This window comes from Neolamprologus brichardi, chromosome 9, assembly GCF_056152115.1.
Source record: "Neolamprologus brichardi isolate AB-2024 chromosome 9, ASM5615211v1, whole genome shotgun sequence".
Classification (NCBI taxonomy): domain Eukaryota; kingdom Metazoa; phylum Chordata; class Actinopteri; order Cichliformes; family Cichlidae; genus Neolamprologus; species Neolamprologus brichardi.
The window spans coordinates 2,811,801-2,839,752 of record NC_142112.1 but is presented as its reverse complement, the minus strand read 5'-3'; the positions used below and the strand labels follow the sequence as shown (position 1 = coordinate 2,839,752).

Here is a 27,952-nt window from a genome sequence, read left to right as displayed (position 1 = left end):
GTAGCAAACTGAACTAGTGGTAGTAATGGCGGTTGGGGAGAAGGCTGACTGACTGACTGAGTAGCATCCTGTGCAGCTGAGTGTAATGATGGTTGTGGGAGCGGATGTAGGACGAATGATGAAAGGTGCAGGCACCTGCTGGACACCAGTCGCTCCCACCTGAGGAGTAGGTACAGGTGCAGAGATTGGCTGGGTCCTGGTGGGCCTCACCTCAGCGGTTGGCACAGGTTTCGGCAGGGACTGGGCGGCTGCTGTCCCCACCCGAGGAGCTGATACGGGTGCAGGGACCAGCAGAGCCTCAGCCGACCCGGAAACCGGAACAGGGACCAGCTGGGCGCCAGCCCCCCTCACCTGGGGAACTGAGATAGGTGCAGGGGAGTGCTGGGCCGCAGCTATCCCTAGAACACAAGGGGCCTGGGAGGCAGGCCTAGAAAGAACAGTCTGCAAGAGATTAATTCATTAATTAATGCCCTGAGTGAGCGGATGAGGAACAGCGCTCTGACTTTGTAGCGTTAAGAGTGCTAAAGCTGTAGCTTACAGGCACTAAAGCACCACCTTCAGTGTTTACAGACTCAAGAGAAATGTGATCAGCTGATACACCAACAGTCTTAGAGCTACTTTCTTTGGAGCTAACCATGCTTATACTGTCAGAGGAGGGGTTAATATATAAATAAAACTGAATTGAATTGAAATTGCAACCATTTTAGTCACGTGTGCCCAAAATGTAATCTGTGTAACTTCTAAATATTTGGGAGCAACAAATTACTGTGGTGTGTGAGGAAAAGTCATGACATTAGCCTCTATGTGTCATGCGGCGGCTGTGTGAAGGCAAGAGAGGACCCAAATGCACGGCTCAAGACACACGGGGATGAACTCAAAGGCAGGTCTTTATTAATAGGAACATAAGAAATCATACAAAACTATACTGGGAGAAACTAAAGCTGAGGCGCTGGGAAGACACAGGGGAACGCACACAACTTAGAGGGACGACACAACACGGAACAAAGGGATACTTAGACATAAATACACAGAAGGTAATGAGGGAAGTGGGAACACAGCTGAGGACAATTACTCATGACTGAGCGGGGAGGACACGAAACTGAAAATACTGACACCAAGACGTGGACCTTAAACACAACACAGAGTACACAGAGAGAAGCACAGAGAGAGGCAGAGAACAAGGATGAATACATGAGGGGATGAGGAGAACACAGAACACAAAGGGTGGGAACACGGTACCAGAACAAACACCACAATATAAGCACAGACACAGGGGGAATCCCAATACCAAACCAAACAATCCAATGAACATAAGGAACAAAATACAAAACCACAGGAAAACTAAGAACACTGGGTCAAAATGACCCAGGACCATGACACTATGTTGGATCAGTTATCAATTCAGTATGTCTTAATGTATCTTTAAGGGTGAGGCAGAAGGAGAGGCTGACGGAGAAAAAGCTCAACAGGCAAGTTCAAGTCAGAGAGAGCGAGGAGAGACAGAGGAGCTGCAGCAAATGGATGGAGAGGCAGAGAAAGATCAAGTTATTACAGAGAGAGGAGGGAAGGAGACGGGGACTCCCTCTTCGTGGCCATGATGAAGGTGAAGACAGCACCAACAGAGGGAATTTTCTTGCATGCATGGAGTTTTTTGAAGGAGTTTGATCCTTTTCTTCAAAACATAATCCCCCATCAAATGCACAATATATCATCTCACTGACATCCCAGAATCACATGATTGACTGTTGTACCCAGGAAGATACCAGTGTCATTGTATCTGAAAACGTCTAAAATCTGTGCCATCGTGGCAGGTGAGGCAAGGGATGAAAAGGCAGAGGAGTTAGCTGTTTGTGTCAGGTACGTGTCAGAGGGGCAGTGAAGGAGCGTTTCCTACCATTTGCAGATAAAATCATTTGATGCTCGAATGAGCTTCAGCAGCAGATCCAAAACAATTGCCTCGCAGAGCTTAAGTGTGTAGCACAAACCTATGATGGTGCAGCTGTTATGAGTGGCTCCACTGGAGGTGTTTCCTGAGGCTATCTATGTGCTTGGTTATGCTCATCAACACAACCAGGTTTTGTGCAATACTTGCAAGGCTGTCCCTGAGGCTGTGGAGCTTTTCAGCTTGTATTCTTTCTTCAGCACCTCCCTATGCAATCATCATAAGTTTATGGAGGATCAGTCAAAGCTTGAATTATCAAAAACTGACCTTGTGCAACTTTCAAACACTTGCTGGGCATGTCAGTTGTGATCAATTAGTGCAGTTCTTCAGACATTGACTGCCATTTTGGAGTGCCTGCTACCTGCCGTTGGATCCCCCATAGCTGTTGGTCTCAGAGCAAAGCTCTACAAGTTCTCAGCAGTCTTTGCACTTCTGATGTTTCAGTCCCTTCTGTCTGTAACCGAAGGACTCCACAAGTTCCTGCAGAACGAGACTTTAGACCTGGCAGAAGCTTTTATCTGCAAACAAGCTGTGTGTGACACACTTAAGGGCAAACACTATGTGAAAACCAAGGCCCTGTGCAACACCCACAGTATCCCTGAACCAGGTGCCAAGACAAGGCAAAAACAGAAGAAAAGGGAGGATTTTGTGCTGGAGGCAACTGTGGGTTCATGCACTGAATGGACAACTCAGTCACATCAGAAAGAGTGTTACTTTTCCCTTGTGTGGATCGGATGGTTTGCAAGCTTCCTCAAAGATTTTCCAGTGTAGATGCAGGGCTACTAAAAGGCAACTCTTCTGTTTTCTTTTCACTAAAATTTATAACATTTAAGGCCAAACAAACTCTAATGTCATCTAACATGCCAAGAGTGGGCATCTTTCTGCCTCAGGGGCAAATAAATTTGGCAGTCATCAGCGTAACGATGACATGAGATCGATGCCTTCTACGGATGGAACCCAGAGGCAATAAATACTGCAAAAAAAGCAGCGGCCCTAAAATTAAGCCCTGTGGGTCTAAACCAATTAAATGCAGTGCCACTAAATCACTTATCGAAATATTAAAATATTGTGGTCCAGTGTGTCAACGGCAGCAGTTAGGTCAAGCAACACCAGAACAACGAGGTTACCAGAATCACACGTTGTTATGGATCTTTAATAATGCAGACTCTGTGCTATGAAGGATTTTAAAACCTGATTGAAAAACCTCCAGGATGCTGTTATCATCTAGAAAATATTTCAGTTAACAAAATACAATTTTCTCTAAAATGCTGGAAAGAAAAGCAGTTTGGAAATAGCCCTATAATTAGCCAATAGAATGTGATCGAGGCCAGATTTCTTAAGCAATGGCTGCACTACTGCATGTTTGAAATTTGCAGGAACCACACCAGAGGACAGCTAATAATGGCAAGAACAGAGTGCTCTGTACTAGGACAGGATCACGGTGGGGTGAACCACATCCTCTAAAAGGGAGAAAGTCAACTCAAACAGCAGAGTCAGGAGCCATGGGGATGACAATCTTTTCAAGATTACCTAGCGGTAGTCTTTTGTGTCTGAAATTTGAAATGACACCTTTTTCCATCTGCGTTCTGCTCAGCGACGTTCCCTCTTGGTAGAGCATACAGAGTCTACCCTGTCTTTAATACTCGAATCAATGCTGATGTGAAATCACAACAGGAAATATACTGGTTGGTTTCATTAACAAACATTTATTCAAATAGTTGAGACAGTGCACAGTTTGTCTTCTACCCTGATCATCGTCCTCTGGACACACACAATCCAGTGGTTGATTTTGTGTGCGAGATGCTAGATCCAATGATTTATGCAATCAAAACGTTGTAGTATTTGACTGTTGCACAATATCACAACAAGTGAACTATTATAACTCAGCTGGCTGTAAATGCATTTTTCTGTGTAGAATTCATACAGCTGATCACATCAGAAAACATTTATTCACCCAGGGACAACACAAGAGTCTACACATGGAGAGAGTATTCATTCACAGTTCTACCCACTGGATTTACATTTCTACCCGTGTGTTACATTTACTTTACTTTGGATTTGACCTTTGGGACAGCTAAATCAGGAAATAAAGTAACTAAATTTTGTGTAAATATTCATGTCATTTTTCTTTATGGCCAACTTTTATTTTAATTTATTCAAGAGAGTGAGGATGGGATTGCTTTGACCTAAGCATTTCTCTAAAGAATATAATGTGTAATTCTCACCATCACATCTTTTATATAAAATTTTGTAAACGTGGCAATGTTCAGGTGACATCACACAGGCTGGTTTAATAAATGTCATAAAGGGGGCGGGGCAATTCTGATGTTTTCCTTTGAAGGTTTTAAGAGGCTAATGTAAAATTCATTGGTGCACATTCATTGCTCTGAAAGTGAGAAATTAAATCCTTGTGGAAGTGCCAAAACATGTTGTTCTTCTTAAAGCTAATCCTGGCTGAGTCCCCACAGACTCCCACATTAAAACGACTAAGTGACCCACTCACTTCTGGTGCACTCCAAGGTTCAGCACGTATATTATGAACAGAAGGTGTATTCTCTTCTCTTGGTACCATTTTCCCTAAATGTAATCTTTACTTTCACTGTTTTCTCAATGACACCCACTTATGTGTCTCCTGCAGGCCTCATTCCTCCCTCCCACCTTCTCTAATTTGCTTAAGCTCAAAGAGGATGAAACTGAAATCCTTCTCATCTGCACCAAATCCAACCTACTGAAGGCAAATCATTTCACTCTCACTACTGACAGCTCCACGGTTTCCCGTTCACCTCAGGTAACGAGCCATGGTGTCATCCTAGATAGCTCACTATCCAATAAATCTCACAACAATGATCTCACCCTACTTCCATCTACACCACATTAACCGATTACATTCTCCTCTTTCCACCCAGTCTACGTCCATTCTTGTCCAAAGTCTCGTTACCTCCCGCATTGACTATTGTCTCCCCCAAAAATCCCTCCATAAGCTGCAACTGGTTCAACTGCTTGCTTTATTACCAGAACCCCCTCCTACCAGCACATCAACCCCTTCCATCAGGAACTTCACAGTAGTATTCAAACTTCTGCTCACCTTCAAGGCCCGTCATAACCTCGCTCCTCCTTTCTGACCTGTTAAGCACTACCTCTTCGCTCACTTTGATCTTCCTCTTTCCAAATTCCTGTGCCTTCTTTCCACCTCAGCACGATGGGAAGCAGAGCGTTCAGCGGCTCTGCTCCCAGGCTGTGGAATTCTCTACCCCCTGATATAAGAAACATTGGTTCTCTCCCCCAGTTTTAACTCAAACCTACTGTCCAAGTCTGCATATTCACTATGAACTTATTGTTTATTTTATCTTGTTTTTTATTGTTCTTCATTTTGTCATTGTTCTACTATGTGTTTTACCTCTTTTTTAAGCGTCCTTGGGTGTCTTGAAAGGTGCTTTTAAATAAAATGTATTATTATTATTATTATTATTATTATTATTATTATTATTATTATTATCATTATTATTATGATTGACAGTCCATTTTTCCAAACTTGCAAAATACTCCTTGAGCAGGAGGAAGTCACAGGTTTTTCAGACCCTGGTTCAATTTTGGGAACTTAATCTTTTCTGTTGGTAGGTTTGCAAAATGTACATAGTTGGGTTTAGGAAAGGTTTGTGGTCTTAAGTGTTGTACTTTACCGTAAATATGGAAAAAGATTTAAATGTCATTTTTATGTGGTGCCAATGGGTTCTGAAGATGTGTTCATATGGGGTGGCTGTAGCTCAGGTGGTAGAGCAGGTCACTGTTAGGAGGGTTAGGAGGTTAAGTGGTTAGGTGGTTCGATCCTAGTCTGCTCCAGTCTGCATGCCAAATATTCTTGGGCTACTAACCCCAGGTTGCTTTCCGATGCATCCATCTGTGTGTGAATGTTAGTTAGACAGCACTAAAAATGTAGAAAAGTGCTTGCATGAATGGGTGTGATTGGGTGAATGAATTAGTTGTATAAAGCATTTTGAGTGCTCGGATAGAGTAGAAAAGCGCTATATAAAACCAGCCCATTTACCATATGTGATGTGCCTGAATGGCAATGGCTGGTGAGAACCAGTGAGGTTGAGGGTTTTGTCTTTTTGCAGGATTTGGTGCTAAGAAACAACAGGAAAAATATTTGCAAAAAGTAGCACTGCAGTTGTGCTTTTCACTGAAACCTTTCACCCTCATCACAGACTGGTAACCTGTCCAGAGCGTACCATGGTTGTACAATGGTAACATACAAACAGTGATAGCAAAGATAGAAATGCCCCTCCATGAACAGCAACTTTACCATGGTATAGGGATTTATATGTTCCCTGTGGTAGGGGAACAAAATCCCGGGTCCTGGGTGAGGGGCCAGACTAAGAGCGATTCAGTTGACTGCTGTGACAGGAAAAAAAACAAGGCCAAGACCAACAAAGGCCCCAGTCCGGTAGATCTTCAACTCCCACAGAACAGAACAGTATTCCAGTGGAAGCTGGAACACCAAGGTTATGCAGACCATGTTCTGCATCTCATTTGCTGAGGCAGCTGTAAGGATAATAGATAATTGGTGCCTGTCATGGTGGTAATCCCTGAAGCAGATGGTAGATTGTCCACCAAAGTGGAAACTTCTAAGCAGATCTCTGTTTGTCTTTAATCAACAGTCACAATAACCGTGATAATGGGAGAGATTTCAGAATCACCATGAAATACAATTATTGAGAGAATGTGCATACACTGGCTCCTACACAGTATAGAGTATTAAAGAAAAGTACCTGGATTAGTTTTGATAGAAATAAATTGCTCAATGGCACAAAATAAATTTGCAGCGAACATGATGCTGCAGTTGCATTCGTGGAAAGATTGGTCCACACATTTTACACGCTTAGTCATGTAAAATCACATTTTTTTATTTCATCGTGATAATTATACTGAGGTATTACAATTTTCTTTGAAATTTGTTACACATAGCACCTGTAAATGAGGGTTTTATATATATATATATATATATATATATATATACATACATATGTTGGGCTGTTGGGCAATGCTACAAGTGAATGCCATCCTGACATCCTGAATGACATCCTGTGGGGGCTCTATAAATTTGACATTTTTATTCAATTTTCTTTGTATTTTTGTTGTGTGTGTGTGTGTGTGTGTGTGTATACTGTTGTATATCTAATGTGACTAACTTGAAACGTTCCATGCTTTCATAGTAAATATTCCAGTTGTTGGTCACCAATATTTACAAAAAATAAATAAATCACTAGTCCGGTACCAGGAAAAAAAAACATCTTCAAAAGTGATTGTCATTTAGCAAAACACAGATTGTCACCCATTTTATTCATCTATATCTGCTCTTATGTGGATCGAGCATTCATAACATAAAGTACATACAACTTTTACTTTGTGTGTTTCTTTGTTTCTCCAATATAATCCGGTCTTTAAGTCTGACGTCATTAACCGTGCCTGGGCCCAAACTCTGCTTCAGGCCCCAAAGTCAAACTAACACTGCGGCATCACTGAGAGTTAAAAACTGTTTAAATTCTTTCATCTTTAATAAAATCATCAGCGTTGCTGCTTTACCAGGCGTAACAATTAAGTTTAACATCCAGGCATCCATGAAAACAGGATTTATTAAATTTAACAGAGTTAGAAGTTAGCAGGAAGTTAGCTCGCTAGCTTCCACCTAAACATGACATACCATGTTCTGACTGAGAGATTTCTGAAACAATTCAAACGTACAGCTCTGCTGTCACTTCCAACATAAATGAAGACAGAAAACTAAACAGCAGTGACGTTTGTAGGGTTACTGAACAATGTTCCCTCTAAGTTTTCACGTGTCTAAGCGAACACACAAACTCCCTGAGCGTCCCTTGGACTACTGTGACCAACAGCAGACGTGTGCACTGTGGTCACGCCAGCATCGAATCCATCCAAATTACATGGTTTATTAAAATAATCAAAGCACAGCATTTACATTTATGTTAGACTTTTGTTTTTGTTGTTTTTGCTCACAGGCTTTCGGGCGTTTTCCTTATAAAACTCAGTTTTTACCGTTTCTTCCTGCAGTAAATATAAACAACGACAGTATTCAGGAAGAAAAACAAACATTGCAGATATTTTTATCATAACTCTGGTTTGACGTGGCCGATCAACACAATTTAAAAACTGGTATAAAGTCCACACTTTTCCCGTCAGTTGTTCCGTCTGTCCTGCTCACATCTCCAATGGTTGTACACGTTGTCATTAACGTGGCTTCACTCCACATCAGCCGCTTTGCTAAAACACCGGTGTCTGAATATAAGGACGCTGTCATAGCCTGTCTACCACGTTGAGTAGCTGCGTATATACGAATGTGAATCGCATCATTGGCTGGACTATGGGATAAGGTGGCATCGTTCTAAACAATTACACAGTGTTGGGAAGGTTACTTTTAAAATGTATTCCACTACAGATTACAGATTACATGCCCCAAAATGTATTCTGTAACGTATTCCGTTACGTTACTCAATGAGAGTAACATATTCTGAATACTTTGGATTACTTAATATATTATCATGCTGTTTACAACTACATGAATGTACTATTGCTGTGATTTATTACTGTTACTGAAGGTCCGCGCCTCCGAACCGTAGTAAAGGGACCTCTGGCTAATATGCCGTGTTCCCTGTCGGGCTCGTAGCCGAAAAATAGCTTTACTTTGTTGTCTGGGTCAAGTTTGAGACAGAGAGAGGCGTTGAAAGGCTGCTCCAACAGAACTTATTGTTTCGGAGGAAAACACGAACACGGTGTACAGTCGAGTCTTAATAGCTTACTTACAGCTGGGCTCGTCAGGCTCTCTTCTTGGCTGCAGTGGTTATTATTATATTTACATGCTTCCAGCTCCCGTTTCTGCTCGATGACAGCTCGTACTTTTCCTTTTTCTCCCTCCCTCGCTCACAGACACATAACGGGTATGGCAGTCCATTCTCCCTGCAGCACGGACTACACTGCCCATGATGCTACATTCTTTAGAGCTACACCTGTAGCATTCTGCCTGCTAGCTTAGCACAACAACAACAAAAAGGCCTCTCTCACCCAGGAAACACGCAGAGAGAGAGCGTCACCCTGTAACCATGGCAACCATAACGCTGCCGCCTGGAACAACAGAACGTAGCTGTCAAACAAAACCCAAACAGTCCTGACCTGCCACAATATGAAACAGGGAAGTACCGCCGTGTAATCCATTTATTTCAACAAAGTAACTGTATTCTAAATACCACCTTTTTAAACGGTAACTGTAACGGAATACAGTTACTCATATTTTGTATTTTAAATACGTAACGGCGGTACATGTATTCCGTTACTCCCCAACACTGCCCATACAGGAGCAGCCAGTCACTTACTGACTAACACTGCAAAACAGAATTGTTAAAGTTTTAATTTTAATTTTAATTTCAATTCAGGTTAGATTTTTTTTTTTGTGTGCAACACAGATTTTCTGTGCGCAGAGACCGTGCCAGCAGTGTGCAATTGGGCACGTGCGCAGCTAAGAGGGAACATTGTTACTGAAGTTGGGCTAGCTAGTATATAATGATGTGCTACGTGATCACTAGCTACATAGCTACGTTAGCATAGCATAAACACAGTGAAGCTGGAAGATGAACGCTAATTTTTTTCCATAAAAGTTCCTGATGGTCAGGGACAAATGCAATCGCATGGCAGGATGCTGTAAACGGACCAAACTTCAGTCAGGAGAACAACTGAGATAATCCATCCACGATACGAGGTTAGTCATTAATATACTGCTGCATGGGCTGGGCTGTAGTTACATCCTAAGGGTTTAAAAACTGAGCTTTAAAATGATTAGCGGTAATAAAAATTGAGAGTGATCACTGACTGTTTTTAAGGGCTTGTTGAGATTAAATAGAACAAGATAGAAAGCATTAAAACATGTTAAAAACACAACAGCCTTAATAAATTCAGAGTAGTTTGGGCCCAGAAGCAGGGTTCATCACGTCATCACTTAAAGACCAGATTTGTAAGGTGTCTCTATCTGGTAACGAGACTGTAATTAAAATTACTTTTAGATGTGTTAAATGCAAAATAACCTCAGAAGTTACAATTCAAATTTTAACAAAGGGTACGTGACATTAAAATTAAGGTGCAACACATGCTTTTACACTGCTATAGATCTGTGCCTGAAAATGCATAGGTTTTTTTCCCCTTGTTTTGCTGGGAGATTATGGAGAAAGTGGACAGGAAAGCAGGTCGAGAGAAGGGACACGACATGCAGGAACCTGGAGCAGATTCAAACCCAGGCCTGTGCTGTAGCCTTTTAACATGTGGGCCACCTGCTGAAATGGGTGAGCAATTTAGGGACTGTAGACATGGTTTTTATATCCAAACTCTAGGTGCTGAATATTCTGTTTCTTTATTGTGAACAAAAAGTGTTCCACTAAAAGCTACAAAGATAATTTAAATCAACCTGCCACGTAGGGAAGGAGACTTAAGGTTAATTGCACCTCCTTTTTAAAAATTTACTAATTACCTCTCAGTATAAAGAAGAAGATTTCACCAGTTTGCTGCCTTGTTGTGCTTAGATCTGGGACCCACGTGGAGGTCCAAATATAGGTAGATGATATAAAGACAAAATTGGGGTTAACGATATACGTTGTACAGTAAACACTTATTTCAGTGCAAGTCACAGCATATTTGACGTCATAGCTACAGAAGGAATGCTAAGCACACTTATGGTTTAAACAGTGTTTTGTTGAATATGTGGAATTTGTACAGAAAAGAGACAGAATATAAAAGTTCTCTCTTTCACATGTCATTCTTTAACGCTTTATGAAATATTACATTTTGCATCTATTGGGATTTTACATTATGTCATGTAGTACGTGAACCGTTTTTGGGGGTGTAGCACCATACACAGTATTTACAGTTCAGAGAACGAAACATTGGTTTTACGGCTATGATACAAGTATTTTTAGTAGTCTGCTACACTTTCATTGTTTCTGTGCTACTTTTTTGTGGATGTTTTTATCCAAAACACTATAAAAAAGGTTCCACTGGCAGAGCATCTACATTACAATAGGGAGTGACCACAAAAGTACACAGTGATTTCTACAACACTTAAAAGGTTGTGCTTTAGTGTAAACACTTACAAAAATCATGCTGACTAAAACCCTTTCTTTTATTTTATTATCATATAGACATTGGCAGGTTGTAAATTTGGGGATTCCTTAAAAATATCGTTGCATCTCAACAGTGCTCAGTTTTTATTATTTTAGTCCTTGTAAACAGGAGTAATAGACGTTCCCTTGTAGAAAATATTCCGAGCATTATCTGGGCTGTTGGCTCTCTCTGGAATCAGGATGATGTTATTGACTTTTCTTTGTAGTGTGGACTCTCGACTTGAGGTGACTGAAGGGGTTTCTGAAGCACTCTCTCCACCTTCGCCACTGCCACCACCTCCTCCAGACCCAGAAGTGCTTCCATCACCTGGAGTTACCCTTATAGTAGAGAGGCCCTGTGGTTGAACCCTCTGCTCTGACTGCCCAGTTTTCTGCGTGTGAACTGTAATTATGGGTGGGGTGCTAATGGTGGCGGTGGTAGTAACAATGTGATTGGCACGCTTTCTGTCAATAGATCCTTCACGTATTGAGTCAGAGCTTTCTGAGTCTCTGTTCAGATCATTGAGCTCAAAAGACTGCCTCAAACACCCACTTGATGCTCCCCCTACACCACTCGTCTCAGTACCTCCACCGGCTCCAGTGCCGTGATCCAGGGATCGCCACCTCCATGTTCCACTTCCATCTGTAGATGGAGCTTGGATCACTGGTCTGCTGATTTCGGGGTGTGCTTCTACTCTGACAATTGCACCAGTGCTCCCTGAAATACTGCCTGATGTGCTGCCCAATGAGCTGGGCCCTGTGGTGTTGGTGGGGTCTTGATCAGTAAGTGCCCTGTAGTGAGCAGTGCCTTGGAAACTCCCAGTGTTGTTGCACGCCATGCTGCTTTCATCTAAGCTTTTGGAATGGGTCTGTAGAAGTCCTTGCTGTTTAGACATAGCAATCACTTGCATGATTCGAGGTTGGAGATTCTGCCCATTTTCATTAGTCCTGCAGGTTGCAGTCTTCTCTGCAGCTCTTTGCCAGGCAGCCTGGATAGTGCTGTTTGTTGTTGACATCCCCTCATTTCCTCCTCCTCCTCCCAGTGTCCTGTCAGAGATGGCATAACTTTCATGACCTTCCTCTGGTATGTGGACCAGTTGAGAAGACCCAGGTCGAGGCTGCATGTTTATCCTAGCTCCTCCAGTGATACCACTACAGTTACTGGGTAAAGTGGTACTAGCACCTGTGGCCAGTTTGGACATATATGCATGGGCATCAAAACCACCATTCAGACCCATAGCAGATGGCTCAGAGCTTGATCGGAGTTCCATGCTGCCATGATGGTGTGGATGCTGGGAGGGCGGCCCTGATGACGAGTCTACAGACGAGGAGAATGAATCTGGGACCTGAAGAGAACACTTATGAGTGTTGTTCTTACTTTTCCATTGAGACAAAAGCTGCTTTGAGCGGCTAGAGTCCATGGAGGCATGGTGGAGGGTGGCAGCATGGCGCCTAGCTGCCTCTTCATATGCTGCCATAGCCTGTGGGGTGTGGACCCGAGGGAGAGTGTGACTAAAGGTCATTATGGCATCTTTGCTGTGGGGACTGTGTGGGGATATCACTTCCACATCTGCACTAGAGCGCTTCAGGCTTCCATCGGGCCTCTGCTGCTGAAGACCTCGGTGAAGCAGACCCTCAGAATGGGAGATGGGGATGGTAGGCTCCCCAGATATGCTAGCTTTCATTTGCAGGTGGTTGAGGACAGCTTCCTGGCTAATATGTGGCAAGGAGCAAGGTGGGCAGTGCACAAGTGCAGGAGGACTGCTGCTGGTCTCCTCACTAGACTGAAAATTTCCAACTGCATACAATCCCTGGCAACAGAGAAACAGAGAAACACTTCTAGGTTCTTTTACTTAAAACCTAATATAATATTAATATGATTTCATGCTTGATACCTGGATTCTGATTTTGGATAGGCTAGTGTACTTTGGGCAGGGCCTTGTAACTACAGTAATACTACCCTTTTTATTACAAGCGATTTCAAGTGTGTGTATAAATTAAGGAAAAACAGAAAATACTTCTCATGGGCCTTCAGGATGGGTCTATTGTTGAACTGGATGGATTCAGGTCCCTTAATCCCACCCATAACACTGTGAACAATTTAGTCGGTTCAATGCTTTATACTACATTGAAAGCCCCAGTCTTTCATGAGACTATTTGATCGAGTGCTTTGATGTGAGAAAAAATCCCACTGACTTTGGTGACTGTCTAACTCAATTTGAATCCAACTAAATCTCACACATACCTGATAAAATGTCTAACCTTGATTTAAATTAAGTTGGTTGAAAACTTAAAAGCAGCCAACACATGTGTCTGAGAACATCTGTACCCATAGTGGCAAAAACAACATCTAATTCCATACCAGGTAGACAGCAACAGCACCTCCGAGTAGAAAGCCCAGGTAGACGTCCATTGCGTGGTTCTTGTATTGAATAATCCTGGTCAAGCCACAAATGATGGCACTCATAATGAAAGAAAAGACGAGCAGGGGCTTCAGTAGCTTGGATGAGTCCGTCAGAGTGCTGTTGAAATACATCTGCAACATACGGCAAATACAATACTGATTTTATTTATAGCCTTAAGCTTATTGGGTTTTGTCATATGAGCTTAGGGAGGTAGCATACTGTGGGTCTGTCTCAAAATACTACCATTTCCCCCAAACAATAAAAACAAATTTATGGAGTGCACAGCTAAGGAATGAGCTGAAGCTGATACAATTGATTTTGAACAATTTCAGCACTTTGTACAATATGTCTCATTCACCAATATAAGTGCATTTTTCCTATGTCTAAATACAACAATTTTCACTTTAGCTGCTCAAAGCATCTTCCATGAGGAGTCTAAGGAGCTCGGAAAGAAAAGTGTCTGGACTTCTTTAAGTTTCCTTGAAGATGTCTCATCCGAGAAGCTTCTTCAGTTCTAAGAGCAACTGGTGTAAAGAGTCCCAGATTTAAGCTCCATGGGAGTGTCCCCCCACGAGGGTCATGGACCCCCTAATGATCCTCTCCCTAATCACATGAGCCAAGGTGCGAAAACGGGTGTAGGTCACTGTCACTACCCGATCCGTACCGGAAACCCGATCGGTACCCCGCATGCGCGAAAGGTGTCTACTTCCGGTCGAAGCATTTTACGATAGTTACGGGTCAGAGTATCTGTTAAGATGTTAAGAATAATAAGTATATCTTAAAATGTTTCCGATAATGAAACATTTAATATAATGTAGACAAAAACAAAAAATAAAAAGATAGTTACGGATCAGAACTCCCGATCCTTACTGCGCATGTGTAAAGTCGGACCGTACAAATCGGGTCTACCCGATCCGTACCGCGCAAGTGCAGGGGTTTTCTTCTTCTTCTGTTCGTTTAATGGCAGTTTACTCCCCAGTGTACGAGGATACTGCCACCTGCTGACCGAGCGAATGAACCCTATTGTAAACTGAATTACATCATTACAAACGTGTGTTAAATTTGATTTAGTGATAGTCGAGTGTGTTTATGCTTGTCTGTGTGGAGAGGATTGACTGGAATAGTGATGATGATGTCCGCTATCACTGTCAATTGCCAGTAAACACTTAATCTGGCTGCTGAATCTTCACATGACATATTACAAAGTCTGTATTATTAACTCTGTCATTAGGCACCATTCTTCTTATTTTACGGCGCTGTTGTTCAATCGGGGAACGCTCTCTGTTGAGGAGAAAAGCATAAATTTGTTTATATACGGATTATCCATTGTTTAAATGTCCCGGTAGTTGAAAAGGAGGCAGAGTTGCTGAGAAATGCTAGGAGCTAACTGGGCGCTAACCGTATCATTCAAATATATTGAATGTCGCAATGTTGGCAAAGAGAGGAAGTGACGTAAGATTTGCGCATGCGGGGTACCGATCGGGTTTCCGGTACGGATCGGGTAGTGACAGTCACAATCAGCCATGGCTTTGGGTGAGCTCATTGTGAAACCTAGCCCCACCCCATCATGTGATTTCCTGAGGTCAAAAGCTCTAGGATGTGAGCGGAAGGAAGGATCTCAAAACTGGATTATAGATGGCAGACAGTTGGTGTCGTAAACCACCGCCTCTGTTCAAAGATGGTCGCTCACAGTGGACATAGATGGCTTCTTTCACCCTTCTTTCAAACCATTGGTCTTCTCGGTCCAAAATGTGAACACTGGCGTCCTCAAAAGAGTGACCTTTGTCCTTTAGATGGACAGCTGAGTCTTGTCCCGTCGAGATGGACTCGACTGTCCATCTGCATCTAAAGGACCAAGGTATTTGGTCCTTTCTTTTCAAGCTCCTTAAACTACGATAACCTGGATGACTGAGAACCTTCACAGACATATTCCATGAGGAGAAAAACTCACTACATTTTACATTTTAACTGAAAAGAAAGCCTGTTTGGTTCACAGAAGGTTGAGTTGTTTGTTATGTAACTGATAAAAAAATTAAGAAGATAAGTTGAATTGAAGTTTTTTTGTTAAGTCAAATAGACAACGGTATCCTAAGGAGTTGTGAGGGACTTCTGCTGTAACATTGGGGATTACCGTTTGCATGAGCTCAAAACATCACTCACCGAAACATAGACAGCAGCAAAGGATGCCAGAGTAGCATGCTGTGATGGGAAGGATTTCCTGCAAGAGACAAAAGAACAAAAACAAATTCATCCAAGATTCCCCTCAGCAGGAGAGCAGGAGGTAAAAAGAAACACAACTGGCCTGAAATATCAAAAACAAAATCCTACACACTATCGTAGGGACTAAATGACTGAACCAAAACTGAACCTCATTTCATGTGCTCTGTAACATTGCAGTCATATGTTTACTAATGAAACACATACAAGCATAGAGACAAGGCTTGTCTAAGGCTACTATTGTTGTAAACTGGCCTATATAAACAAATCAGAACCAAATTAAGCTGCAGAGTGCTACAGAAGGAACGTGAATCTGTAGCTTCTCACTCTGCTCCATCCATGACCTACTTATGACAGCTCCTGATATTAAAGCCTCATGCTAACTCCTGACTCTGCATATGTGCACATTGGTAAGTGTTGGTGCATTTATGGAGCTGTATGATTTGTTTGTGTGTTCATCCTGAAAACATAGTTGCACAGTTGCAACATCTGTGGAGTCATACAAATTGCATTAAGGGTTTGAAAACAGATAGCACAGCTTATGTCAGCACTAGAAGTGGGTCAACTCTAGTGCTGACATAACCATTATAATTATATCTGCATTAATCTCATTGTAACACAAGTGTTGCAATGTATGTCAGTTTAAAACTGAGGTTTCAATACAAAACGTAATAAATAATACAAAAGACATGCATAATATTTAAAGCTGGAGTGCAATAATCCTTTTAAGCCTCCTTTAAACCAGTCGTAGTGGTCGCGTCCAAAAAGCACCTCTTTGGCTCTTGGAACACATGCAGGAAGGAACAGACCACTGTCTCTCTCAGAGGGGGGAGAAGTCCGGTTGTAAACTCAGAACAACACATACAGCACATACACACAGTTGTGCTGCTTTAAAAAAAGTTCTGTCAGATACAATATTAGAGAGATTAAATGTTTGTAATGTTCATTCTGTAGAATCTGTCTATTCACCATCTCTTCAGAGAAACTTGTCTCTTCTACTTCAACTTTTGTATTTTCTTTCTAATTAACAATCAGAAAATCATACTTCAGCCTTAGTGTCACGGCAGGGTGCGCCGGTGTGAAGAAGAGGTAGACCCAGATGCAGACACGGTGGAGACAGAACTAGGTTTCCAAAAATAAAGCGAGCCTTTATTGTGGCTGATGGCATGACAAAAACACTAGAGAACACTGAAACTGGGAAAACTAAGGAGACTACGAACACTGTGTAACCTAAAAAGACTATGACACTCTGTGAAAGAACTATGAAGAAACTATGAACACAGAGTAACTAGGCAGGCTATGAAACAGTGACACAATAACGGAAACTATGAAAAGATGAGGTGATAACAGACGATCTAACCCCGACTGAGCAGAAACACACGCATTAAGTACACATAAGGAATGATCAGGGGAAGCGGAATCACATGGGGAAAACAGCTGACAACAATTAACATAATGACGGGACAGGGGACGTGAAGCTAAATACAATAAACAAAAAACACAAGGATCCTTCAAAATAAAACGGGAAACATAACGAGACCCAGACATGACTCGAACTAGACAAACAAAGAAAACTTGGACATGAAACATGACAGATAAACACATGAAGACTTAACACAGAAAACTTCACACAGGGATGAGACAAATGGGGAGCTTGATAAATCATGAATTAAAACTGTAACCTAGGCATGACAGAATGTAACTAGATAAACTGAAATGAAACTAGAGTGAAAGGAACAAAAACATCAAGAAACTCAGAATACTGGGTTACACAACCCAGGACCATGACACTTAGGGGCATATACCTACTGGTGGGGATGGGTATCGAAAACCGGTTCTTGTTGAGAACCGGTTCCCAGTGTTTCAATTCCTTGGAGTTGTTTGCCATTTTTGCAAACGATTCCCTTATCGATTCGGGTCGCCCCGAATGACGTCACCACGTTGCGGAGCGTCATTTACCTAGCAGGAAACACGGCGCCTAAGCGGCTCAAACGCTCAAAAGTTTGGTTACACTTTACGAGAACGGATGACAACAGGGCAACTTGCAATACTTGCAAAGTAGATATTTCATTTAAGGGAGGAAACACTACGAATATGCAAAAGCATTTGCTCACAAAACACGCGATGACCTTAAATGAATGTCGTGTTTTTAATTCCACTCCGGACTCGTGAATCTCAACCCAGCAGCAGCGGTAACGTTTGCACGTCCTCTACCGTTAATGCGGCAGGTAAATAATCAACAACAGTGCATATTGTGTTAGCGCGATCTGCCTTATTACAAACCTGCCATTACTGTGCATTTAGGTGACCATGATGAGACAGACAGAGTCTGGCTGCCTCAGATGCTGGCAGTTCTACCGTTAGCGTCTCCTTTCAGGCCAGGATAGACGAATGTCACCGAGCAGTGACTAAGTTTGTGGTAAAAGGCTTGCACCCATTTGTCACAGTAGATGCCCCCGATTTTCGGTAAGTGAATGTGTTTAATTGTAGGCAGGAACATTACTGGATATTCTTGTGTAATTGCTACAGAAGAATATTTATTGTATTATTTTACATTTACAATTTTCTTTCCTGGGGACCCTGTGACACCCCATTGAAGAGCCATAGGCTGGATCTCTTAAGATCTCACTGTTGGGTTTGTAAGGCCATGTTACTCCTAAATTTTATCTTGTTCAAAGAGAAGATATTAAAAAAAAGTTCTAAGCTATTCGACCTCAGTGTTCTCCTTTTTTAAAAAGAATCGATAAGAGAATCGATAAAGAATCGAATCGTTAAACAGAATCGAAAATGGAATAGGAATCGTGAAAATCTTATCAATACCCATCCCTACCTACTGGTATAGAAGAAAACCATGACATCTGAAAATAAAGTATCCCGTTAAAAACACATAACATCCTAGAAATTGTGTGGTTGTTTTTTTTTGTACATCTTTTGTACAAACAAGTATTTGTTCAAGTTACTTGATTACTGCTAATTGTAATCATGTTGATGACAAATTGATTTTTCCAGTTGTTTTTCCAATTTAAATTGTTTTTTTTCTTCTTGTATAATGACTAGAATATCATTTTTCTTGTCATTACTGCTCAGGGCAGTTCTCATGACATAAATGCTGCATTTTGGGGGGAGTTATTCTCTTCTATACCAACTGGTCAGTAAGAAGTAATGAGCCTGTTTTGAAAATGTAAGGAGTAGAAAGTATATATTTATGTTAAAATGTAGGGAGCAAAAGGAAAAACGTTTGTGTTTATTGTTCAGTTCTACAAATCAGATGTGACGAGACTGTGCACCCTTGTAATGTGAGGCCTCCCACTGCTATGTGGTGTCTATAGCTCAGGAGGCAGAGCAGGTCATCTACCTTATTCGAAGGTTAGTGGTTGGTAGTTCAATCCCTGCATGCTCCAGTCTGCATACCAAATGTCTTTGGCCAAGAAAATAACTACAAGTTGTTCTCTGGTGCATCCATCAGAGTATAAATCTTGCATAGAAAAAAGTGCATGAATGGGTGAATGAGGCAAATTGTATAAAGTACTCAGGTGGAGTAGAAAAGCACTATATAAGAACCAATCCATTTATGCAGTGATACCCCTCCTAACATCTAAAATACTTCTAATCTTTTATAGCTGCATCTTAAAGGACTAAGGTTGTCACATTACTAGATATTCAAACTTCATGCCAATGCCTAGGAAAATACTTGATACTTAATACCATTTTTGATACCACAGGGAAGATTATTACCACATCCTGCAACGACAGAAGTTATTATTAATTAGATTGAATTAAAAAGTATTTAATAAAAAATTATGTCAACAATTTCATTACAGGTTGTGAAGGTGAAATATATTCTAGAACGAGTTGAAATTATTTATTGTAGAAGAAGCACATTATACAAATGGTAATAATGAATTTGTGTGGTATTACTTATGTTACAGTAAAGAGTGCGTTGTGCATTCTTAAAGTCGTACATGTTGAATTGAACTGAGTATGTCATCTGTTCCTCTCCCAGTCAGTGCTGTTCTCCATGCTTGTCTCACTGTACATGATGTTATTAGCACTTTAAAGGTGATCATTTAGGACTCTAACAAGTTGATTTGTTTACATTTGGGCATCTTAATTTTTAAGTGAGATGTGCGTTTTGAGTTTATACACTTTATGCATATTGGCAACTGTTTCCTTTTGCAGTATTTTTGTGTGATGTGTTTTTCCGTGTTTTAACAAAAGGGGAACAAAGCACATTTAAGTCAACCTAAGATGATATTTGTTTATTTTCACATTGTCTTACCTCAGTAAGGCGATGTGAAACATGCTTCTTTTACTCCAAAGCACCGGAGCACTCAAAGCTTTACAGAACTTGCCTCATTCACCTATTAACACAAGCACTTTTTTCTATGGGTATGGATAAGTATGGTATCGGAAATCATGACCAGAAAAGTCCAGGTTCCATCCATTTTAAGCATGTGAATTACAATGTCTTGTCTTACTTATATTGGAATTGAGCATGTACAGATTCCAAAAAGAGGAGGTTGTATCTAATCTAATTTTTTGTCTTACAGTACAAGTGTAGACAGGGCAGTCACTTGAGACTGTGAGACCAGACTGGCCAACCTGCGCACTGCATGAGTAGACTACAACAAAGACTATGACTCAATGCCTCACACATGGATCCTGTAATGCCTTGAACTGTACGAGATCAACAGGAAGGGCCTTCATCAGGAGGATTGGGAAGTGGCGAACAAAGTCAGCCAGATCATTACCAAGACTGGCTACGGATACCAAGTATGGAATGGTGGAGTCTGTTGTAGCAAATGCACTTAGCCAAGAAAATGGACAGGAACAATAGTCTTCATATGAGACTTCAAAAAAAAGGGGGTACAACACAAAAAACCTGACATCAGAGCAAGATATATAATGGCTTCCCAAAAACTTTTCATTTTCTAGCTAAACCTGAGTATATTCCATCTCTACTGCAAAGGATTCTGGGAAATGCAGTTTTCTAATGATAATATGCATAAAATGCTCTTTTTGGTAGAAATTGAAATCCATAATTAACTGGCAATAGATCACTTACAAAATAACCCAAAAAATGCTGTTATCAAATCAAATAGACTGCAATAAAGTTACAACACAGTTGTTAGCCACCTCCTCTACCTGAATGACATCAAACTGTATGCCAGGAGTGAACAAGACATTAACTCACTGATCCATACCACTAGAATTTATAGTAATGACATCGGAAGTCAAAAATAGGGAAGGTAGTCAGAACTGAGAGGATTGCACTACCTGAAGGCAACATTGCAGATACTGAGGTCAGCTACAAGTACTTGCAAATCCTACAGGAAAATAGAAAACCACAAAGAGGCTGCTTGGAAAGCTGAAGTCACCAAATACCTGCAGAGAACAGGGCAAGTCCTGAGGAGTCAGCTGAATGGGAAGAATATGATCTGGGCAATCAACACTTACGCCCTGCCGACTGTCAGATACCCTGCTGGAATAATAGACTGACCAAAGTAGGGAATAGACGCCACATGTAATCAAGACAAGGAAGCTCAAGGGTTACCCTTCAGATCCACCAGTGCCCTTAGACTATATGCTAAGTGGAAGGAAGGTTGCCGAGGACTAGTGACTGTCTGAACTATCCAGCATGAAACAACAAAGATACGTCAATACATCCGGAAGAAGTCCATAACTGATTACAGGATTAGTAAATACAGCAGAAACCCAAGAAAGAAGAGAAGCAAGAGGACCCATCATGAGAGGACAGGGAGAAAGTGGCTGATACAGAGAAATCCTACAAGTGGCTTGACAAAGCTAGACAAAAACACAGCAAAGAGGCACAAACCATGGAAGCACAGGAACAAGCTCAAAGCACAAAACTGATAGAGGCTTGGTTCTGCCACACTGGGCAAGATCCAAGGTGCAGGATATGCAACGATGCCCCTGAGACAATCCAGCACATAACAGCAAGGTGCAAGATGCTAGCAGGCAGGGCATGCATGGAACGCCATAAACAAGTCGCTGGCATCATCTGCGCCAAGAATGGGCTGGAAGTTCCAAGGTCAAAATGGGATACAGCCCCTAGGGTGGTTGAGAATGACTCAGCTAAGATGCTTTGGAAGTTCCAGATACAGACAAACAAACTGGTGATGGCTAACCAATAGGACATAGGAGTATTAGACAAGCAAAGGAAGAAAGCAGTAGTAACATCAGGAACAAAGTTACAAAGTTGCATTGGATTTTTAGATTTTATCAAATATTAGATGAATAGGTTAATGCTGATCATACTCATGTAGGTTCTACATGTAAAAGTGTGAAATTAAAACATTGAATGTAAACATTTCTAAATGCAAATATTTACATTGTAGAAAGGATAGAAATGAAATATACATATCATTGTAGTTTAAAATGTCTTTGTACCTTTATCTTTATTATATAAAGCTGTATATATGTGACTGTTTTAGGAGAATGGACCTATTTTTTTTATCTGGATGGATGGATTTCAGAAGCAGTTGATCATTAACACTTTTTAAGGCAACCAGTTTGCATTCCTTTACTTAGTAATGTGAAATAATTTAAAAATGTACAAATGTACTGAGCACTAAATCAGCTGAAAATCTGATAAGGATAAAATACTAAAGAAAACTTTTAAAGATAAGGCAGACAATAGAATTTGGTCTTTAGTGAAAAAATAGCATATCCTCTGCTGTTAAAATAGGTTAATAATACCTTCATGTAGAACCACTGCAGCAATACATCTATTCATCCTGTTCTTGAAACAAGACCGAAGGAAAAGCTGTCATAGCACTTTCCAACAACCTTAGGCTATCTAGTCCCACTTAAAAACCCTGGGTCTTTAAGTGGGACTTAAAGACCCACTTTAAGTCCCACTTAAAGTGGGTTTGGGCATGATTTTGGATTCCCTGGTTTTGTATTTTTAATTATTCTTGGTGTCATGTTTGTGCATTCTGGGCTGTTGGCATTCTGGCAGAGGAAAATCCAAATAAAACCTATTAGTCAGTAAGATGAATAGCTCTCCTAAGGGGACAGCTGCCAGTTGCTGGTGTTGATCTTATTTTTGGAAACAATTTGGCTGGGAGAAAGGTGTTTCCTGCCACGCCTGAGTCACTGAAAATTCTCCTTCTGATATATGCGTTCATGCCCCCTCTGGGCTCAGTGAGTCCTCTGTTTTTCCATCATGTGCAGCTACTCTTGCCCAGGCTCGGCAGCTTCAAGATGTGGTGGATATTTCACACACATTGTTGAAGGAGCCTGATACTCCTGTTAGCCCTTCTCCTGTTAGCCCTTCTCCTGTTAGCCCTTCTCCGGAAATTAAGAAACAAAATAATTGTTTCATTTTATCTAATAGCAGCTTAATAAATTTCAGCAATCTGATAATACTTTGTCTCCCTGCCTGTCTGTGTCTTACCTTTTTGACCCTTGTGTTTTGCTGTATAAGTGGTTTTCAGTGACTGGAATGGAATATGATGTGGTCACTCAGGTTGTGATGCCAAAAGACCGTCTACAAGTTTAAAGCCTTGCCTGTAGTCACCATCTGTCTGGCCACTTAGGAATTAGGAAAACTTGTAACAGGGTGCTCTGCTATTTTTTTCTGGCCAGGATTGAAAACTGATGTTGCTATTGTCGGTCATCATCACGAACTCACCATAATGTGTGCTGCCACATGTGGTCATCCCGCTGCACTTGTTCAGGGCGAAAGCGGTGGTAAAAGTACTGGTTACATGTTTCTCCACATTTGTCTTGTCAAACGCATTAAAACTGACCAGGGATCAAATTTCATGTCTAGGGTTTTTGCTCAAGTCATCCCAGAGGCGGCTATTAAGGATAAGGTGTCGAGTGTCTATCACCCATGAAGCCGGGGTACGCTGGAGAGATTCCAAAAGATTTTGAAATCCATGCTGCAGATATTTTGGGCTGAGTCTAATTCAGGGTGGGATGAGAGTCTGTCGTTGTTGTCGTTTTGCCATTCATGGAACCACACAAGAGTCCCTGGGATTATGTAAATTCATTTAGGGAGAGGTTACATACCATTTGTGAGCTTACACATAGTTCCCTCTCTAATGCCCAGTTTAAAGTGAATGAAAAATATGACAAGAAAACTCTCAGTCACTACTTTTAGCCTGGAGAACATGTTCTAGTTCTCCTGCCTGTTGTTAGTTCTAGTCTTCAAGCTTGTTTCTCTGGTCCACATGAAGTTGCATCACTGAGCACCAACATGTCAATATGTTGAGGAAATATGTTGACCATGAAAAGCAATCCCAATTGTCTGGCAGATTGGAAGATTGGAAAAATTTTTAAGATCTCGAGGCTCATTTGTCCTACTTAGAAGACCCAGTCAAGCAAAATATTTGCAGTCTGATTTGTAGGTACACCTTGCTTTTTAATGACAAGCCCACTCAAAACAGTTCTTGAGGACGATATAGATGTTGGTGAAGACAAGCCCATTAAGCAGCATGCCTACCATGACAATTAGGAAAGAGATGGAATACCTCTTGGAAAGTGTCTTGATGCATTCTCAATCATCCAGGTAAGTAAATACCAAAAGGTTGAATCTGTTCATTTGGATGTAGTGTTTTCAGAAACGTTTCATCATCATCCACGTGACTTCCTCAGTCTCAGCTGACTGCAGGTTTCCCCCACAACAGTACAATTTTACAATGACTGAAATCCCACTGAAAAAGCAATGGGTTGTGAGGTCATTTCCTTCATCATTAATATATTTAATTTATACATATTAATTTATCCATATTGTCATGACCATTGATCAACAACCACTGATCAAAGACCATTGATCATTGATCCAAGAGCATTGATCAATGGCCATGAGTCCCATTCACAGAGACTTGGGAATGGCTGCAATCACAGCATTGTAAGATGGTGAAAGATGTACCCTTAGACCCCCTCCTCGATTCAGAGGGCGATCAATGGTCATGACAATTTGCTTATTAATGATCAAGGAAGAGACCTCTCAACCCATTGTTCTTTCTTTCTTTCTCTCTCTCTTTCTCTCAACCATTCAGGTCAGGAGGGAACTGAGGAGGATTGGGGCCAAGATGGCATCAGCTCAAGGGTCGTCAGGTCCTGCACAGACCAACTGTGTGTGGTGATCGAGCACCTCTTCAACCTGGGCCTGAGGCTGGGGAGAGGTCTGGAAAACCTCTTGTGTGGTACCAGTGCCTAAGACTTCAGGGAACAGTTCTGGCTCCATTCCTCTTCACTATCTACACTGCAGACTTCTCCCACAACTCCACCCAGTGCTTCCTGCAGAAGTTCTCTGATGACTCTGCAATAGTCGGCCTCATCACTGATGAAAACTGACCTATGGCCTTGTGGACTGGTGTCAGCAGAACTACCTCCAGATCAACACTAGAAAAACCAAGGAACAGGTGGTAGACTTCCACAGGCACAAACATCCTCCACTGCAACCAGTGAACATCCAAGGCATAGACACTGAGGCTGTGGACAGCTACAGGTACCTTGGTGTTGATCTCACCTAAACTTACAAATTATCATACCATTTTTAAACAAAACAAAGAGACAATTATAATTTTATCATCACTCATTCTTACAGACAAATCTCGTCCAAAGCAACAATATTTTAAGGTCCATATCAGGTTAAAACTTTAATATTTCGGCATTACATTCAGCCATCTTGGATGGACTTCCTCTATTTTTCTTTTTCCAAAGCACTTAAAACAATATTACACATCAGTCACTAGAGGGAGCTCTAGTGCAGTGTGCAAAACTGTGTAATCCAGCGTAACTTATAAAAGGCAGAACATGGTACATTGTTAAAAAAAGAATGCACCGGCCAGCTCAGCAACACCAAAAGACCACGATGACCACACAACATGACCTACTCAGTCAAGAAAAATTCTTTGGGTAGGGGAACTCAAGATTAACTTGTAAGAGAAAAGTATAGAGATGGAAAAGAACACCCATGATCTGAAGTATATCACAGCATTATTGCATGGGCATGTATGTTACTAGGTGGAACTGTTTCAGTAATGTTTCTTGATGATGTGACTGCTGATAGAAGTAGCAGAATGAGTTGTGAAGTGTACAGGCTCGTACTTTCTTCTCAGTTTCAGTCATATTCATATTGCAAAAACAGCTCAAGAGTTTCTTAAAGCAAAGAAAGTCATTCACCTGATCATAATTCAAACGAGCATGAAGATAAATTACAGGAAACACAGTATCGTGTGATATTTGTAGGTGGTCATTTAAGGTGGTCATTGGTGGGGCGATCGTGGCTTAAGAGTTGGGAGTTCGCCTTGTAATCGGAAGGTTGCCGGTTCGAGCCCCGGCTTGGATAGTCTCGGTCGTTGTGTCCTTGGGCAAGACACTTCACCCGTTGCCTACTGGTGGTGGTCAGCTACTACAATGTAGCTGCCATCACCAGTGTGTGGATGACTGGCTGTGTAAAGCGCTATGGGGTCCTTAGGGACTAGTAAAAGTGCTATACAAATACAGACCATTGACTCTAAAGGCGTTTTATCCAGATCTAAAAAACAATCCATATTTAAAAGCTTTACTTTGAACATTTGATTTTGAAATATGTGACATGTATTGAAATGGCGACACATCTAAACAATTTGTGCAAAACTTGTGTTAAATCCTTTGATTTAAATCACAAGTCCACATTGTTGATGTAAAAGAGCCAAATGATAAAAGTCTTTCCGAGTGGTGACTTTGCCTGTGTTGCTATTAGCACAGCAGAAATGAAATCCAAACTGAATTTTCATTTGACTTATCTGTGTTTCCCCCTTTGTTCTTTTTTCCTGTTTTCATTAATGTCATGTGTATTGAATTCACTTGTTTCATACACTCTCTCCCTCCCTGGTGTGTAATTAGGCTGTTTTCCTTCCCTCGTTCTCTTTAATTTTCTCATCTTGTCTCTTTCTGGCTCCCTGATCATCTTCGTCTCTCCAGTAGTTTCTTTCTTCTTCTAATGACCTACTTAGTTGCTTCGTGCTTTTCCTGGCATCATTGTCCAGCTTCTGAAGAAGCGTCATCATCCCTTCAGTATACTTTTGCAGAATTGATGATGCATGCAATTGAGTTATTCCCTATAATTTTCTTATAACGGTATTATTGTTGTAATTTGTTGTCATTATCTGTCTTGATGCATGCTCAGTCATCCAGGTAAGTAAGTCATTTTGGGATTGACACTGTTATTATTGTCATTGTTGGTCGTAGTTATTGATTGGGATTATTGGTGGTGATGTTTGGTGTTGCTTTAACTATAATTATTATTATTGTCATAATTCTCTCCTAATTTGCATTAAACCTGGACTGAATAAAATTAACACCCTCACGTTCACTGCACACACTCACAGTCCTGCTGGTATTATTTTTCTTACCAACTCTGTCTTGTCTGTAAGTTTTCTAATCTATCCCTGCTCTGTTCTTTATGTGATATACTTCATAATAATAATATTAAAAAGAAAAAGCCTTTTTTCTCTGCTTTATAAGACAATTGTCTTATATTCCCCTCGAAGAGTGCTAATGTACTTTATAGCTAGTGATATAAAGCATCACAAAGAATCACGTTAAATGATTTTTCTTGACTACAAAACTGATCCACTTATAATTTGTGTGTCGTTTGCGTGAAAGTGTTCAGAAGTCTTTCTGTGTAAAGTGGAGCATATCGAGTGTTTTTTCTTTCCTTACCTGCCCTGGTTGATTGCTGCAGGGTCACTCCCTGAGCAAATATCTTCCATTATGTATGGGTTCTGTTCACAGCTGACGTTTAGGGTGGTGTAATTGGGTTTACACACAGTTAGGAAATATGGTGTTGGGTATCCAGTCATCAGTTGGAGGACGTCTGTGATGAGGGCCGTGGCACAAAGACCGAACGCGTGAACTCCTGAGGATAGATGGTGAGATATATGCTTACCAAGAGGAAAAAGAGTTAGAATATCAGATTTTACAATGTTTAATTTAAATTGTAGGGTATTATTTATAGTACCCTACAATTTATAGTATAGTCTGACGCTGTATTTATGTGGCCATATTTATTAAGTGAAGCAAATAGTGTGACACTGCAATGTGGCTGATGTGCTAATTTATAAAGTGGATGCATTTGGATCATTTCCCATGTAGTAATGACCAGCTTTCCCAAAAATGGTTTAAAAACAAAGTTTGTGTTTGTTACTTTTGGGTATTGCTGGTGATGCTGGAATTATATGATTTTGGTTTAGCACTGTGGATGAATG

General features: G+C 41.1%; 1 protein-coding gene and 1 pseudogene across 1 annotated transcript in view; one reads left to right on the top strand and one right to left on the bottom strand.

Annotated features, from left to right (window-relative positions):
- Positions 1-1,734: 1,734 nt before the first annotated feature.
- LOC148101099 (zinc finger MYM-type protein 1-like) lies at positions 1,735-5,200 on the top strand (annotated as a pseudogene).
- Positions 5,201-9,211: 4,011 nt separating this feature from the next.
- Positions 9,212-27,952, bottom strand: part of plppr4b (phospholipid phosphatase related 4b) — a 56,086-nt gene continuing 37,345 nt past the window's right edge. Inside the window, exons 4-7 of the mRNA XM_006805164.3 lie at positions 27,408-27,603; positions 15,666-15,723; positions 13,463-13,636; positions 9,212-12,911 (exon numbers count right to left, since the gene is read on the bottom strand). Coding sequence (XP_006805227.1) covers positions 11,214-12,911; positions 13,463-13,636; positions 15,666-15,723; positions 27,408-27,603 — 2,126 coding nt within the window. The 3' untranslated portion in view covers positions 9,212-11,213. The remainder of the gene's footprint in view (positions 12,912-13,462; positions 13,637-15,665; positions 15,724-27,407; positions 27,604-27,952) is intronic.